Here is a 14,979-nt window from a genome sequence, read left to right as displayed (position 1 = left end):
CTGTCGTAAATTAAAAATTTGTCCGTAAAGGAAGTATTTAAAAGTCTGAAAAGGAACAGCTGTAGGAGTAGATAAACGTTGAGATGCATTCATAATTCTCAGCCTCTGGAATAAAGTGCCCGTGTACGTAAATAAAAGTGAATGCTCCGCATGCCCTGCAGTCGTCTTCTGTGTGACTGCTCACCAGCAGCAGGGCATGGCTATATCCTATCCGCCTCCCCAGCCTTCTTGGTTGTGGCAGAGGAACAGGGCAGACGCTCTGTTCCCTGCTGCATGGGCAGTCTGCCGGCCTGTGGCTTTGCTCCTGGGCAAGGGTGCTGGGGGGTGAGACCCAGCTCGCCCCCGGAGCCGAGCGGGCGGCTGGGGTTTTCCTCCTGTGCTGTTTTCCTGATGGACAGCGGGGCGGGAGATGCCTTCTCCGTGCCCAGCTGGGCTGGGAGGGTGTCATAAGGCAGAGCCCTGGGGACGGGTGGCTGGTGGGGGCACGGTAGGGTTATAGGATGCAGGGCAGCAGGCGAAGGGGAGCAGGGAGGGCTTTTTGAAAGTTCACCCTGGGGTACCACATATGTGCTGTTGTATTCTTGAGGCCGCTGAACTTTGAATGATTGTCTACCTGCTTTCTAACCACAGCCTTCTTCAACATTTCTGTGGTTTGTGTGCCTCTTGCAACTAAAGTCAAGAGCTAGTTTGTTGGTCCAGGACTGCTGTTTCTGTGTTGCACACTTGGGGGGTTTGTGTTGAGCACCTCACCCTGGGCTAGAAGGGTGTGCTGGTAGCTGCACAGCACAGTCAACTGCAGCAGAAGCTTTCCCAAAAGTTTGGTTTTAAATCCCCAAAGGTGTGAGGGTGGCAGTGCCCTTGGAGACCTGCAGTGCTGGTGCTTGTTTGTGGCCCTTGATGCTGCTAGGCTCGGTAGAGGAAGGTTTCACTCCTCTCTGTTCCTTTGCAGAGCTCTGTTTGACTATGACCGGACCCGGGACAGTTGCTTGCCCAGCCAGGGGCTCAGCTTCTCCTACGGGGACATCCTGCACGTCATCAATGCCTCTGATGATGAGTGGTGGCAAGCCCGGCTCGTGACACCCCATGGCGAGAGCGAGCAGATCGGGGTCATCCCCAGCAAGAAGAGGTGAGTGCCCATCAGCAGGAGCTGTCACACACGGGGCCGAGGCCCCCCAGGCCTCGGGGCCTGCTCCGTGAGCCTTGCAGCCCTTGGGGCCCCACTCCCGGCCCTGCTGGCGGCAGTGCCCTGTGGTGCACCTTGTGGTCTCAGCACCAGGAGCCCATCTGCCCCTCCGTGTCTGCGTGGCGTTAAGGGCGCTGTGGGATTTGAGCAGAGCCCAACCCTGCTGCCTCTGCAGTGCCTCTGGTAGCCAGATACACCCACCCTGGTGCTCGAGTGCCAAGCCAGCCTTTGGCCTCCCTGGGAGGCCTCCTGGAGTCAAGGGGGAGTTCTTCAATACACGTGCCCCGTCTTCTCTGTCCTCCATCCTCCTCGCAGGAAGGCTGGTTTGTTCCCTCTGTAGGCCTTGGGTGTGGTTTTCAGCCTGCCCTGGTCCTGATCAGAATCTGGGCAGAGTCCACCTCCATCCCTCCAAGGTGAGGATCTCCCCTTTGTGTGAGGGCCCACCACCCACAGGTGCTTAGGGCAGCCTGACAGCCAAGGGGAAGCCTGCTGGGCCTGGTGGGGACAGCCCATATGCAGGACCAGCAGCATCTCCCTCTTTTAACTTCCAATCAGGGTGGAGAAGAAGGAGAGAGCGCGGTTGAAAACGGTGAAGTTCCACGCCAGGACCGGCATGATAGAGTCCAACCGGGTAAGTGCTGGGGCTGGGGCTCAGGAGGGCGCGCTGAGCCGGTAGCTAGCGGGGGCAGGATGAGTGCGAGCAGCCAGTGCGGTGTTCCCACCGGCAGCAGCTGGAGCAACCCAATGGAAAGAGCAGCGCTATTGGACTCAAATTCCTCAGGCACGCGTCCACCTGGCTCGGCCCAGCACGGGTCCCCTCGACAGCAGGGGTATGAGCGGAGGAGCCTGGGCAGATGTGACAGCGCTGGTGAAGGACACCCGTTGTGGTAGCAGTGGTGAGGGAGCGGAGCACATCCCACTGTGGCCTGGGCAGAGCACTGGTGGCTGGGAGCTGACTGCAGGTAGCTGGTGCAGGAGAACATAGCTTCCCTCACACGGAGCGCTTGAGCGATCGGACGAGGCAGGGAGAACGGCCTTGCTCCTCCTGCAAAACTGCTCGTTGGCTCATCAGCTTCCCAACATCCCTAAAACACGTTTTTCTCTGCACTTAATTTTTTTCCTGCATTACAGTTTTCATGTAATCTCCATGATTTCATTTAAGGGTAACCGCCCTGACACAGCTCCTCATTGTCTCTTCATTTTAATTTTCCTTGCATGCATTAAACACCATTGTTTTTTCTGTCCTCCCTTCCATCTCCATGTTCTTCACAGTCGATCAAAACGAAACGTAAAAAGAGTTTCCGCCTCTCTCGAAAGTTTCCATTTTACAAGAGCAAAGAGAACCTGGCCCAGGAGAGCAGCGGACAGGAACGTAAGTAGCAGCTGGCCAGAGAGGGCAAGCGTGCAATCCCCCCCCGGCCCCTCTCCTGCCTCGGGGAGGAGAGATTTGGCACTTTTCTGTAGCCACTGAGCCTGGCACCTGCCTGCGTCGGCCAAACAGTGCTGTTCCTGCGAGGCAGGCAGAGGCCAGGTACGTGTCCTGCAGTACTGGCAGGTTTCCTCCCAGCCACAGTCAGGCACAGATTTGACCCAAGGAGCAGCTTCCCTCCCTCAGGAGGCATGGGGACGAGGCACCTTCCTCCCTTGATGAATGCTGGTGGGAGAAGTGTTGACACCTTGTCCGGCCTTCCCCTCGGTGGCCGTGTGGGGCTTGGATCAGGTTCTGTGCCCTTCAGTCATGCCGTCAGCTAGGGAACAGTCCGAGTTGGAAATAAAAGCAGCGGCTTCTGTAGCGCTTGGGGCAAACGCCACCCGGATGAGGGACCTCACCGCTGAATTTCTCGTCCCTTTGCACCCACTGAAGTCCCAGCCACAAGACCTGTGCACAGGCAGGCTGTCCCAGCTGCTGCAAGTCTAGCTGCCCCTGGCCGTGTCTCTGTGCACGGTCTGGGTCTCCCTTTCTCTCTCTCATATTTGATGTCTTCATCCTTTCACAACTTTACACTTGCCTCAATCTCCGCTCTGCCTCCTCCTGCTCTCTCCCATGTGCTGTGGGCTCTGCTCCCTCCCTCTGCCTGCCAAGGGCTGCTCCCCTCCCAGAGCAAGGGGCCGGCTGAGCTGTGCAGAAGCTTGTCTCCTGTCCTGTTAGGGGCTGAGGGGCTGGCGATGCCCTGCCTGTGCTTCCTGCCTCCTGTAGAAGTGACTGTGGGCTATGCATTCCTGACAGCCTCAAAGCCCTTCCAGGGGGTGAAACCCCGTGGGCGTGAGGGACGCATGCCCTCGCTGGCAGAGGCGCTGCCCACACGCAGCGGCTGAGGCACGTCTTCGGTAGCTGGCTCCAAATTTTGGGGAATACCCAGCTCTCACCTGGGCCCCGGGGCTCCCAGCGAGGGCAGGCCGTGCTGCGGCGGCTGCTGCTGCTGCTTGCTCCCTGCAGGCCGGGCTGTGCACAGACACATCCCGGGTGTTGAGGAGGGTGGGAGAAGGGGGGTGTAAGCTGGGGACACCTCCAGGCTTGAGAGCTGCTCTTTCCTTTGGCAGAGCGTTCAGCTTGTTGCCCCAAAATCCTGACATCAGGAACGCTGGGGCCTGGAGCACGGGGAGAGCTGGCTGGTGCAGAGCAGCTGAGAGGCAGCTGCCGAGCACAGAGCTCCTCCTGCACCGAGCACACGTCTGGGAAGGGCTCGTTCCCCACTCTCCAGTGCAAGGACAGAACAGCCTGCCCTTGCCGGGCACAGCTGCTCACCGAACCCAGCTCCTCCGCTTTCCAGATGCTAAATTGCATCCGCTCCTTCAGCAGGTGTCCACGGAGAGAGCTGCGGTCCTTGCAGCTTTGAGCAGAGGAGGTGGGCAAGGCAGAGCAGTGCCCGTGCCCAGGTGCCAGCGCAGTGAGTGCATCCCCTCCGGCTGCTCTCCTGGGCTGGATGCAGAGGCGGGTGGCTGGAGCCAGGCTGTTCCAGGGCACTGCCCGTGTCCCTCAGCCAGGCTGCCAGCGGGCGTCAGTGCCCTCAGCACCCAGCCTGATGGCAGTGGTGGCCTAAGTCTGTGTGTCCAGGAACCAGCAGAGCATGCGGCTGGGCTCACGGCAGACCCCTGCCTGTAGCGTGCTGGAAAATCTCTGTGATCAAACAGACCTGTCTGCAGCAGGCAGGCTCAGCCGTAGGAAGCTCTTTCCCTCCCGGCTCCCCTTGCTTTGTGGCGGGGTGCAGGCACCCTGTGCTGCTGTGCCGGAGGTGGCTGAGCAGCAGGGCCTGGGAAGGTGTGGGGAGGAGGTGGTGGCGAGCAGAGGTGCTGACAGACCGTGGCTTCCATGTCGCAGCCCTCCCGGCTCAGGTCAGCGCGGTGCCTGCAGCTGAAGGTTGTTGAGGTGCTGCTCTCAGCCAGCCCTGCGGCGCAGGGACATATGGCATGGGCACGGGGCAGGCTCTGCTCTTCGCTAGCCCACGTCAGAGAAGCCTGCAGCCAGCTCCCTTGCCATGCTCTGCTGCACTGCCTGTCCCGGTGCGCTGCTTGCAGCGGGGGGGTCCTTTCCCCCTGGTTTTCACAGCCCGTGCAAGTGCTGGGGCATGGGCAGCTAACGCACAGGTGGGAAAAAATCTGTCCCCTGCCGTGCCACTAGAGGTTCAGCAGCGTGCTTTTCCCCTCTAGAGAGGCTATGGGGAGAGATCTTCTGTACCTCATGAAAAAAAAAACAAGCGGGGCATCAGATAAATGCCTCGGAGCTGCTCACCAGCAGCTCTGCCCCGGCCACGCTTCCCTCCCGAGCCCCAGTGCAGCAGAGCAAGGGGCCCTCGGTGGCCTCTGGGGCTGTGGGGGCAGCGTGGGTGCACCCGGCTGGGTGCGAGGTGTGCTGGGGGGGGGGGGTGGTCGGCAGCACGGGGTGAGATGTCGGCACTCGGCTGCCCGTGTCATCTCCGAGAAACGTTTCTTAACCTCACTTGCAGTTGCAGCTCTGGGCCGTTCTGCACTCCTGTCACTAATGCTCATCTGGCTCTGTCTTCTTCTCCCCTCTCTCTGACCGCCCCTCTCCCGCGCTCTCCTCTCCCCCTCTCCCACTTCTCGCTGTCTGTGAAATCAGGACTTCCCTGGGTTAAGTGACGATTATTATGGAGCAAAGAACCTGAGTAAGTCGAATTTCAATGCGCATCCTTCACTTTCCGTTGCTGGCATGCCTGGTGGTGCCTGGGGGAGGCCGGGCTGCGGCCGGGGCGTTCGTGCTTCTCTGGGTGCAGGGCACGAGGAACCCCGCGGGCTTGCTGCCTCTCCCAGCGGAGGGTCCTGGGCTTTTGGAGGTGCTGCCTGCTGCACGGGAGAGGGGACGGGGAGTTTGCTTGGGGATTTCTGCCATGCCCTAAGCGCATGTGAGGGGACTGCCCGCGGCACCCAGGTGGAGCTGTGCCTCCTCCCCTGCACCCAGCCGGGCTGGTTGCTGGCTCTGCTCCATTCTTGGAGCCCTGGAGCCGCTGGCTGCCGGTGGGGAGGTGGCTGTCCCCAAGCCAGCTTCCCTCAGGGGCAGGCGAAAGCATCTTGCCGCCTTCCTCTGGAGGTATATGGTTGCCTGTGTACTCAGAGCTCCGCAACAACAGCTCCTCGGCTCTCCCTGCTGTGCCGGAGCTCCCGCTCACTGCGTTCCCAAAGCCCCTGTGGGGCTGGGGACAGGCAGCAGCAGGGCAGCCGCCAGCCTCTGCGGGGAGGTCACAGCACTGGGATCAACCTAAGCAAGCAAAGCCCCGAACTCTGTCCCATCCTGTCACTGTCTTGTCTCTGTGAGTCCCAGCCCTGTCCCCGCAGGCAGGCTCCCCTGTCCCCCGCCCTCCGTGTGCATGCTGCACCCGCTCCCTCCCGCGCCTGGGCCAGCCCTGCCCCTCAGCCCCGCTCCCGGCTCCTTCTCCCATCCCTCCAGAGTAGCCAAGCGAAAGAGGTTCCCCCTGCACGTCCCGTTTCCCCCTGAGAGCAACAAAGGGCGAGAGATGCCCTCCTGCCTTGGCACCCCGCTCCCAGCCCACCCGCCCGGCAGGTGCCAGGACCTGTATTCTCCATGATGCCGGTGCCGCCTGGCCCCCTGCCCTCCGTCACTAGTGCCGGGTGACAGCTCTCGCGCCCTTGGCGAGCGCTCGGTCTCAAGGGGGTCTCTCTGGTTGCTTTGCAGAGGGCGTGACATCAAACACCAGTGACAGCGAGAGCAGTTCCAGTAAGTGTGCGTCTCTCCCGCTGTCTCACCTCCGTGTGTGTGTGCGCTCTCGTCTCGTCTCGTCCCGGTGGTGTTTCTGTTCGGAGGCTGGTCCTTCCTGCTGGTGACACCAAGATGCTGTGGCCAGCTCCCTTCCCAGGGGTCAGGAGCAAGCCTGGCTGGTTCCCTGGCCTCCCCAGGCTGTGCAGACTCAGTGGTGGATTTCCCAGCCCACAGAGGACCTGTCTTCAGGGCATGCTGTGGGAAGCAATGGCCAGGTGCTGGGTCTGAAGCACAAGTGGCTCCCAGAGCCCGAGCCTGTGCAAGAGCATTCGGGTCCAGCTGCAGCCAATGCTCCCGTTAGCCCTAGCAGGTCCTCTGAATACCTGCAGCACACCCACTGGCCGTGCCCACCCAAGTCCAAGCGTGCAGTGGAGGGGAGGGAAAGAGGAGGCCAACCCCAGAACTGATAAGTGAATAATTAACGTGAATAAAGGGCTGATTACTGGATGGGCGTGAGAGCCTGTCCCCAGCGTCTGAGGTGGCTGGGGTTGGAAAGCTGCTGGTGCTCACGTGCCTCTCCTTGGCTCTGTTTCAGAAGGACAAGAGGACACTATCCTGTCATACGAACCGGTGACACGGCAAGAAAGTAAGTGCTGGTGCTGAGCTGTCCTGCTTGGGCATGGGCGTCAAAGCCTGTGGTCACAGCTGCGCTGTGTGTGGGTAGCCAGGGCGATCTCCTTGCCTGCCCCAATGGCAAGATAGAGTGAAAATAAGTGGAGTTTCTTGGCTGTTTGCTTCAGTGTGGGGCATTTGCATGCAGCAGGGGACCTGTGTGCACGCTGCCTTCTGGGGGTTTCCCTGTCGTTGTTCACAAACCCTTTTTTAGTCAACAAATAAGAGTTGCAACCTGGTCTGTAAAACAACAGCCAGGGGAGATCCAGAGCTAAAACTGAGCTAGGTTTTGGTCCCCAGCTGAGGATGGGATCGTCTCTTCTGCTCCAGTCCCCTCCTTCTTTCACGGCCCCAGCTGGCCCCTGCTGCAGGGCAGCTCTCAGTGTTGAACGCTGTTAAATGCTCGATGCCCACAGGCTGAACAAGGGGAGCAGAGGGGCAGGCGCTGAGCTCTGCTCTCTGGGGACAGCAACAGGACCCGAGGGAACGGCATGGAGCTGGGACAGGGGAGGGTCAGGCTGGGTGTTAGGGAAAGGCTCTTCATGGAGAGGGTGGTCAGGCACTGGGACGGGCTCCCCAGAGCAGTGGTCGCAGCCCCAGGCCTGCTGGAGTTCAAGAAGTGTTTGGACAACGCTCTCAGATGTAGGGTTTGGTTTTTGGATGGTCCTTTGTGGAGCCAGGAGTTGGACTCGATGATCCTGTGGGTCCCTTCCAACGCAGGACATTGGATGATTCTGTTCTAGTCCCTGCCTCAGCAGTCTGTCCTTGCCAGGAGTGGGACCAGACTCTTACAGCCCTCTAGCTCACATCTCCAGATGTCCTGGTTGTCTGCTTCATGCCCCAGGCAGTGGAGCAGCTTTGCTGATCTGCGACCCGTGAGACCCTCAGCACCTTCCCCAGCGTGCGGGCGGGCGCCTGCTCCCCCGGGGCAGCTCCTTCCCCTGGGTCAGCCTCATGCTGGCAGGGGGGTGGAGATGCAGGCATTCACAGCAGCATTTTGTCTGCCCACACGGATCATCTGGGTCAGACGAGAAAGATTTTGAACACATCCAGGAGGAGATAAACTTGCACAGGGCTTCCTGGAGCGCAGACTTGGTCTCACAATGTGGCTTTTGTTCGCAGTTCACTATGCGAGGCCAGTGATCATCCTGGGGCCGACGAAGGACCGAGTTAACGATGACCTCATCTCTGAATTCCCACACAAGTTTGGTTCCTGTGTGCCACGTAAGTCCCAGCAGGTGCTTGGGCCTTGCTGCAGGGAGGGGAGGGTGGTGGCTCGGTGACCCGCGCGTCCAGGCGTGAGGAGGAGGAGGGCTGTGGGGACACGCATGTTTGGTGTGGGTCTCTCTGGGGACGCTTGTGAGACGCTCCTGCTCTCCTCCAGACACCACCAGGCCTCGGCGCGAGAATGAGGTGGATGGACAAGACTACCATTTCGTCGTATCCCGAGAACAAATGGAGAAGGATATTCAGGACAATAAGTTCATAGAGGCTGGGCAGTTCAATGACAATCTCTACGGGACCAGCATTCAGTCGGTGCGGGCGGTCGCAGAGAGGGTGAGTGTGAAGGGGTGAGCGTTCCTGGGGCCGGGGCTGTCACTGCGCCAGGCGGGGTCTGGCCCAACCCCAGACACGGCCAGCGGTGCTCTTCCTCTCCCCATGGTCCTAAGGAAGGGCTGTAACCCATCAAGTAAGTGTGGAATGAGCTTCTGCTCCCTCTGCAGCCCTGCCAAACCACGTAGCTGCTTTTCTCAACCGTGTTATCCCACCTTGGTGTCTTGTCTCCTTCAGTCAAACTCCACCCAAAAGCCCAGTTCAGGAGTTCACAGGGCAAAGGTGCCCGGCTGCTCTCTGAGGAGCCGAAATGTTTCCTGTGCAGGACTGCTGGGGTGTATTGATGACTCGTGAACAGCTTTTCAAGCGTTCAGAGACAGAATCAGTCCCCTCGCATTGCTGCTGTCCTGCCCTAAGCAGATAGGAATGTAAGGGCATTGGGAGTTGGCCTGTGTCTCGGGACCGGTGTTTCATCTCTGTGGCTCCTCTCTTTTGTAAGCATGTCTGTATAAGCAAGCTGTTTTCTGCACAGAGCAGACTGTGTGGGTAGGTCTGATCCTGATCGTCTCCTTTCCAGGGGAAACACTGCATCCTGGATGTATCTGGCAATGCTATCAAGAGGTTGCAACAAGCACAACTTTATCCCATTGCCATTTTTATCAAACCAAAATCCATCGAAGCTCTCATGTAAGTGTAATGACACCTCCTATTACCTCTCTGGGGTGAGCAGCCCTGGCAAGTCAGGGGTTCGTATTTCTGCTGCCTCTACTTTTTGGAAAGCAGCAGAGGTGGTTGCTGGTGCTGAATTTTTCCTTAAGAGGAGCTGGGCCCATTACTGTCTCTGCGGTGTTCTTCCACATCCACAGTGGGTCTAACGCCGTGGTGCATCCAGTCTCCATGTATTGCTGTGGCTTTAAAGCCCTTTGTTTGCACCAGAGGATTTTCTGTGGGCAGTGTAAAAATGCTCACAAATATGTCTGATGCAACCTGCTCACCTGGGCCCTGAGACCAGCCAGGAGAGCTGCTGGTAGCCCAGAGTGATGGATCACAGCTGGAGGAGACGTTTCCTGTGCCCCTCAGGGGAACCTTCTGCTGCTCCTGCTGCTCGTGGCCCTGGGAAGGGTGTGAAATCTGTGCTTGCAAATCTTCCAAGCATCAACAGAGAATGTTATCTGTGAGGAAATTCTGTAGCTAGAGATGGACTTTAAGGTCAGAAGAGACTCTGCTGGTACCAAGGGGACGGGGAAAACCCCTTCTCACCACCAGCAGTAGAATTGTTAATTCTAGTATTATATGAACATGAGGGAACCTAGGGAAGGAGGGTGGTGATGGGCTTTGGAAAAGCAAGGAGATTTTTTGCAGTGGTCTTGCAAATTTAGAGGATTGCCTGGACTTCCATGCATTTCTGTGTTATGGTGCAGTGGGAAGAGCTTCACTGTTGGAAGTTGGGGTGAACTGCCAAGGCAATAAAGAGTGTGTGGGGAAGGTTCTTGCCTTTGTGAACTGGGTCTCATGCAGCTTCCATTTCTGATGTGCGGAGGCTTCCCAGGCACCCTGGGTCTGTGGGATATTTCTGCTTTTGTTCGTTGCTAAGAAAGAGAGCTAAGTTTCTATTTTTTGTGCACGACAGGGAGATGAACCGGAGACAGACATACGAACAGGCCAACAAGGTCTTTGACAAAGCCATGAAACTCGAGCAAGAATTTGGAGAGTATTTTACAGGTGAGTGTCCCGAGTAGGTTTGTGTCTGATTTAATATTTTCTAGCTGGCAGCTGAGACCTCTGCCAGCACTGTCTTACTGCAGGGTCATGAGAAAATGTCCAGCTTCATCAAAGCAAAAAGAGATGGCGCTCTGCCAGCATGGCTGTGCAAAGGGACTGTTCAGAGATCAGCGGATAAGAGTAAACCAGCTCTAGAGGAGAGGAGTTGTCAGGCAAGATTTTCTGAGTTTGTGAAAGCCTATCACCAACTTTAGTAAGAGTAAAAAAAAAAAAAAAAAACACAGCTAGGGGAAGCACAACGTAGATTCAAGGTGCTATAAGGCTGCAGGAAATAAAACTCCTTACACTGGGGAGAGGGGAGCATTTTCAAAAAGAGAATAGAGTCCTTTTAAAGAGGAAATATAAGAATTAGTGACCTAAATGGTGGAGACTGTCCAGAGTTATTACAAAACATCTTCCAAAAAGGACTGGAAGTTTGGCTGACTTCCTAAGTAGTCTTTTTTGAAAGTCAGGGGCTGCCTGGTAGTTTGTGCTTGCACGGATGAGCTGCTCATGACAAAGGCATCCTAGTGCATTAAGGAGCTAATGTTTGTAGCATGTGGTTAATTCTGGAAAATCATGGGCAGGCAAAGAGGCAGAGGAACTGGTCTTCCTTCTTTTCTCTATTGTGGTAACTGTTTCCTCTAAAGTTGAGGAATGATAATCCTGTCAAATACTGCCTTACCCACCTAACAGTTACCATGAAAAATCACAGGCAGAACACTTTCCAAAAATGGATCTCTGCTGAGCAAATGTATCAGTACAAACAGCATAAAAGCCTTCCCCAGAACCCCTTTCTTGGGGAGCACTTCCAGAGCTGCAGGCTGCTCTTCCAGGAACAACACAAAGGAAACGCACACCATAGTTTTGCCAAACCCTCAGCACGCCGTCGTGCAGCCTCACGTGGACAGTAAGCTTGCAGTTGACCTGAGGAAGGAATGCTCTTGGCTGAAACCCAGCCCAGTTGAAAGAAGTCAGTAATGGGCAGTAAGTTGGATGCAGTAGGAAATTCTGTGCCAGGAACTTATAATTAGGGAACAGAGACACTGGAGGACAGCCCTGGCTTGGCTGCAGAGGTAGGCAGACTTACCAGAAAGCGCTGGCCCCCCGTGCACATCTTCCTCTCCTGATGTAGGGAACATGGTGAAGTTCTTAGCATTGCATCCGTGCTAAGCAGCACGACTGCAGCTGGTCTTTGGGAAAGCATTACTGCTGGGAGCAACACACGTAAGCTGGCCTTTTCCAGCACGAGAGTGCTGCAGTTCCCATCCCAAAGTAGAGGAAGTAACAAACACGAGGAGTCCTCAGCAGGAGACCGGACTGGATGGACAAATCCAGCACCTCAGGGTATGTGCTTGGTGCGCGCCAGATAATCCGAGCGAGGCTCCTCCCGCGCATCGCAGCGGCGCAGCAGAGAAGGGGAGCGTGCGGAGGCAATTACCGCGGCCCAGCCGATGTGCTGCTGCAAGTTCACACCCTGCCCTGCGCCGCGGTGCCTCAGCCAGCTGCCCAGAGCCTCAGCACGGCTGTGTGACACGGTTCGCAAAGCTGATTAGCAGCCCTTGTGGAGAGCCTGGCTGGCGCTTCACACGCGCAAGTAGCTGTGCCAGCGTGGGATCAGCGCGATCTCTCGCTAATCCCCTTGGACACGCTGGTTTAACCCTCTGTGTCACCGCGTGCCTGTTACAGCTCCTTTGACGCAGGCTGTGCCGGTTGTTGGCTGCGCTGTCCCGGCCCCTTGGCTGCAGAGTGAAGGCCTTTCCCGTAGCTCACGGCCGGGAAGGCGCAGCGCTGCCCCACGCTCAAGGTCTTCCTTGTTCTCTCCTCTTTCAGCCATCGTACAAGGAGACTCTCTTGAAGAGATTTACAGCAAAATCAAACAGATCATTGAGGACCAGTCCGGGCACTACATCTGGGTCCCGTCCCCAGAGAAACTCTGAAGATGACCCCCACCTGCTTCCCTGTGAGCAGAAGACCTCTGAAATCCCACCCCACCCAAGCCCTCTGCCCCAAGGGGGAGGATATGAAAACTATTCCTGCCCCCTTTTTTAGATCGTCGCAAAATTGAGTTTTCTAGTCCTGTTTCTTTTGTTGGGATGAACTGATCTCATTCATCACGTGACTGTTCCTACCATTCCTGCATGGACCTTCCCACTGCTCCATTAGAGACAGATGAGAACCCATTCAAGAGTTGTTTTTTATTATTATTATTATTATTATTATTATTAACTAAACCAAGAATCAAGATGGGAGGAGGCGGCTAAGGACTAATGTAAGAAACAAGTGAAACAACGGACTCTGAGAACATGAGCTGGTATCAGAGCTCCAGGGGCATTTTTCCAAGTGTGACTGTCTAGCAGCTCTGAACAGTGCGACAGAAAGGCAGCAGAAGGCATTTTATTTATCTGTATATGTAATTTATATATAATATAGAGAAAGATATTATATATATATTATATATATGTGTGTGTGTGTGGACTAGGAAACCTGAGGGACCTCTTAAAAGGTACTGTATTACTGCAAGGATCTTTCAGTTTCTTTGTCCCAGCCGCTGGGCATAGGGAGTCCACTTGGGCAGGAAGAGATGAAGCCGGTACCACGCGCTTTGGGAGCGTCTCCCGTCCGCGCCAGCCTCCTGCCAGCCACCCCAGGCCTGTGAGCAGAGCAGAGACTGGGACGCTGCGTCTGCAGAAGGGACCAGAGGTCCGGAGTGACCCAGCAAGGAGCAGCGGCCACTGAGCTGGGTGAGGCTGGGAGGCATTGACTGAGCAGGAGGCTGCAGAGCAAGAGAATGGATGATGCTACATATTAAATTGCACATTGTTTTACACACCACCGTACGTGTTTGCATGAGAGGTTTCCTTTTGGTTCTATTTTTTTAAGCTGATGTTAAACCAAAACCATATTGTGTTGCTGTGTTGGCTTTTTTTTTTTCACTATTCCATTTTTTTTTCTCTTGTTAATAATGAACTGAACGGGTATAAAATCCAGTTTTTTAACTTATTTTTTAAGCTGGCTCTATTGTAAATAGAATCTAGACCTGCAGTGTTCAGTTAGGAAATACTCTACCAGCCACATGAAACAAATGTACTTGCTGTCCTGTGTTGCTGTGGAAAACCTGGGAGAGCGGGCTGGCGCTGTACCTGCGGTCACAGGTGCAGTGATCCCTTCTGGCTTGTGGCAGCACGCTGGCATTAGCCACTGACAGGAAAAGCCCCCGGCTGTGCCTTGGATGGACGCTCGCACTTTGCCAGATCAGTAACAGCTGAGCAGCAACAGAAAACCTCCCTCCCTCCCTCCCTGCGTGCCAAATTCACTGCTCTGCTTCCTGTGCGTGCGGCGGTGGCCTTGCCGGAGGAAGGGCCGTGCTCCCTGCGCTGCGAGCTGGGAGAGGCAGGGAAGGGAGCGCTCACCTCGCCTGGTTCTGCCCCTGACATCTCTGCACGAATCCTCTAACTGAAATTGGGCTCTACTCCCTCTCTCAAGTTCACCTTGGGAAACTGTTCTGGGTGCCCTGTGCCCACAGTTCTGTGGGGACGGGGTGATGCAGCTCTGCGCTGGTCTCGGTGCGCTGCGAGTTTTCGTATGAGGCAGCTGCAAGCGCTGAGACAGCTGGCCCAAAATGCAGAAGTGTCCAATCTGGAGGAAACTTTGGCCTTTGCACTGGGGTGGGGCCGCACTGTGGGAAGCGAGCCCTGTGTCAAGCTGTGGGGAAACCCACACAGCCTCTGAGCTTGAGCTGCTTTTTCAGGTACTCATAGTAAAGGTAGAAGAGCCCTCTGTCCGAACAAAGGCAGTCACCGCGAGTGCAAGCAGGTAAGTCTTGGCCCATTCTCCCTCGCCCTTTTGTACAGGGGTAAGTGAATGCACTGGGTGCCAGTCCCCTTCCCTGACGGTAACGGTTACCGGTGTGTCAGGCGGCGCACAGCACACAGTGTTCAGAACCGCTGTGAGATTGTACAGGTGCTCTGGGGAGAAGCTGTCCTTCCTCGCCCTGCCTCGAGGAGCCCTGCAGGGATTGAGCAGCCTCCTGGGACAGAAAGCAGTGCTGCAGAAGAGACGCTGCTGCTAGCACAGGGGAGTGGAGGAAGGATTCTGCTGCCAACGGGACCTGCCCTAAAGGAGCGAACTTTGGCCGTGGATCCCTGTTCAGCATCCAGCGCCCTGCCCCGCTGGTCCTGCTCGTGGGGCTGTAGACATCAGTCTCTGGAGAAGTGGAGTAAGTGAAACAAAAGTGCTTAAGATGCTAGACACACGGTGGGTTCCTGTCTCGTCTTTTGTTTTTTCTAATAGCCTGTCTCCCTCTCATCAAGTCACATGGAGAAAAAGCTGATGTACTCCATGGCATAGCTGACAGTATCGAATCGATCATGACAACACTAGTTGGTTACCAGTGTTTCTTCCAAGGAGACATATATTTTTAATAAACAGAGCGTTGCAAAGAACTCTGTCTTTGAGACCTTCTTGTGGAGTCTTTCATTGTGTGCCAGGTCTGTTTTCTGATGCTGATCTTAGCAATTATTGATAGGTTCCTCCACAGCAAATTTAAGTGTTGAAAGCATCATACTGATTTTAAAAAAAAAAAAAAAAGCTTCATACTATGAGGTGGTCACTGAGCACTAGCCTAAAAGAGAAA

The 14,979-nt window shown here is 55.9% G+C and overlaps 1 protein-coding gene across 2 annotated transcripts in view; it reads left to right on the top strand.

The window, feature by feature from the left end:
• The window catches only part of DLG3 (discs large MAGUK scaffold protein 3), a 76,019-nt gene extending 62,677 nt beyond the window's left edge, over positions 1-13,342 (top strand). Inside the window, exons 3-12 of one of the 2 annotated variants that reach the window (XM_050713372.1) lie at positions 950-1,126; positions 1,739-1,814; positions 2,456-2,555; positions 6,333-6,374; positions 6,952-7,002; positions 8,151-8,252; positions 8,413-8,585; positions 9,160-9,269; positions 10,213-10,304; positions 12,177-13,342. In XM_050713372.1, coding sequence (XP_050569329.1) covers positions 950-1,126; positions 1,739-1,814; positions 2,456-2,555; positions 6,333-6,374; positions 6,952-7,002; positions 8,151-8,252; positions 8,413-8,585; positions 9,160-9,269; positions 10,213-10,304; positions 12,177-12,283 — 1,030 coding nt within the window. In that variant the 3' untranslated portion in view covers positions 12,284-13,342. The remainder of the gene's footprint in view (positions 1-949; positions 1,127-1,738; positions 1,815-2,455; positions 2,556-6,332; positions 6,375-6,951; positions 7,003-8,150; positions 8,253-8,412; positions 8,586-9,159; positions 9,270-10,212; positions 10,305-12,176) is intronic. The other variant, XM_035541466.2, reaches the window with a different exon arrangement.
• The last annotated feature ends 1,637 nt before the right edge of the window (positions 13,343-14,979 follow it).

Source organism: Cygnus atratus, chromosome 13, assembly GCF_013377495.2.
Source record: "Cygnus atratus isolate AKBS03 ecotype Queensland, Australia chromosome 13, CAtr_DNAZoo_HiC_assembly, whole genome shotgun sequence".
Taxonomy (NCBI): domain Eukaryota; kingdom Metazoa; phylum Chordata; class Aves; order Anseriformes; family Anatidae; genus Cygnus; species Cygnus atratus.
Note: the sequence above shows the minus strand (reverse complement) of the source record. Positions and strands in the feature narration are given on the sequence as shown.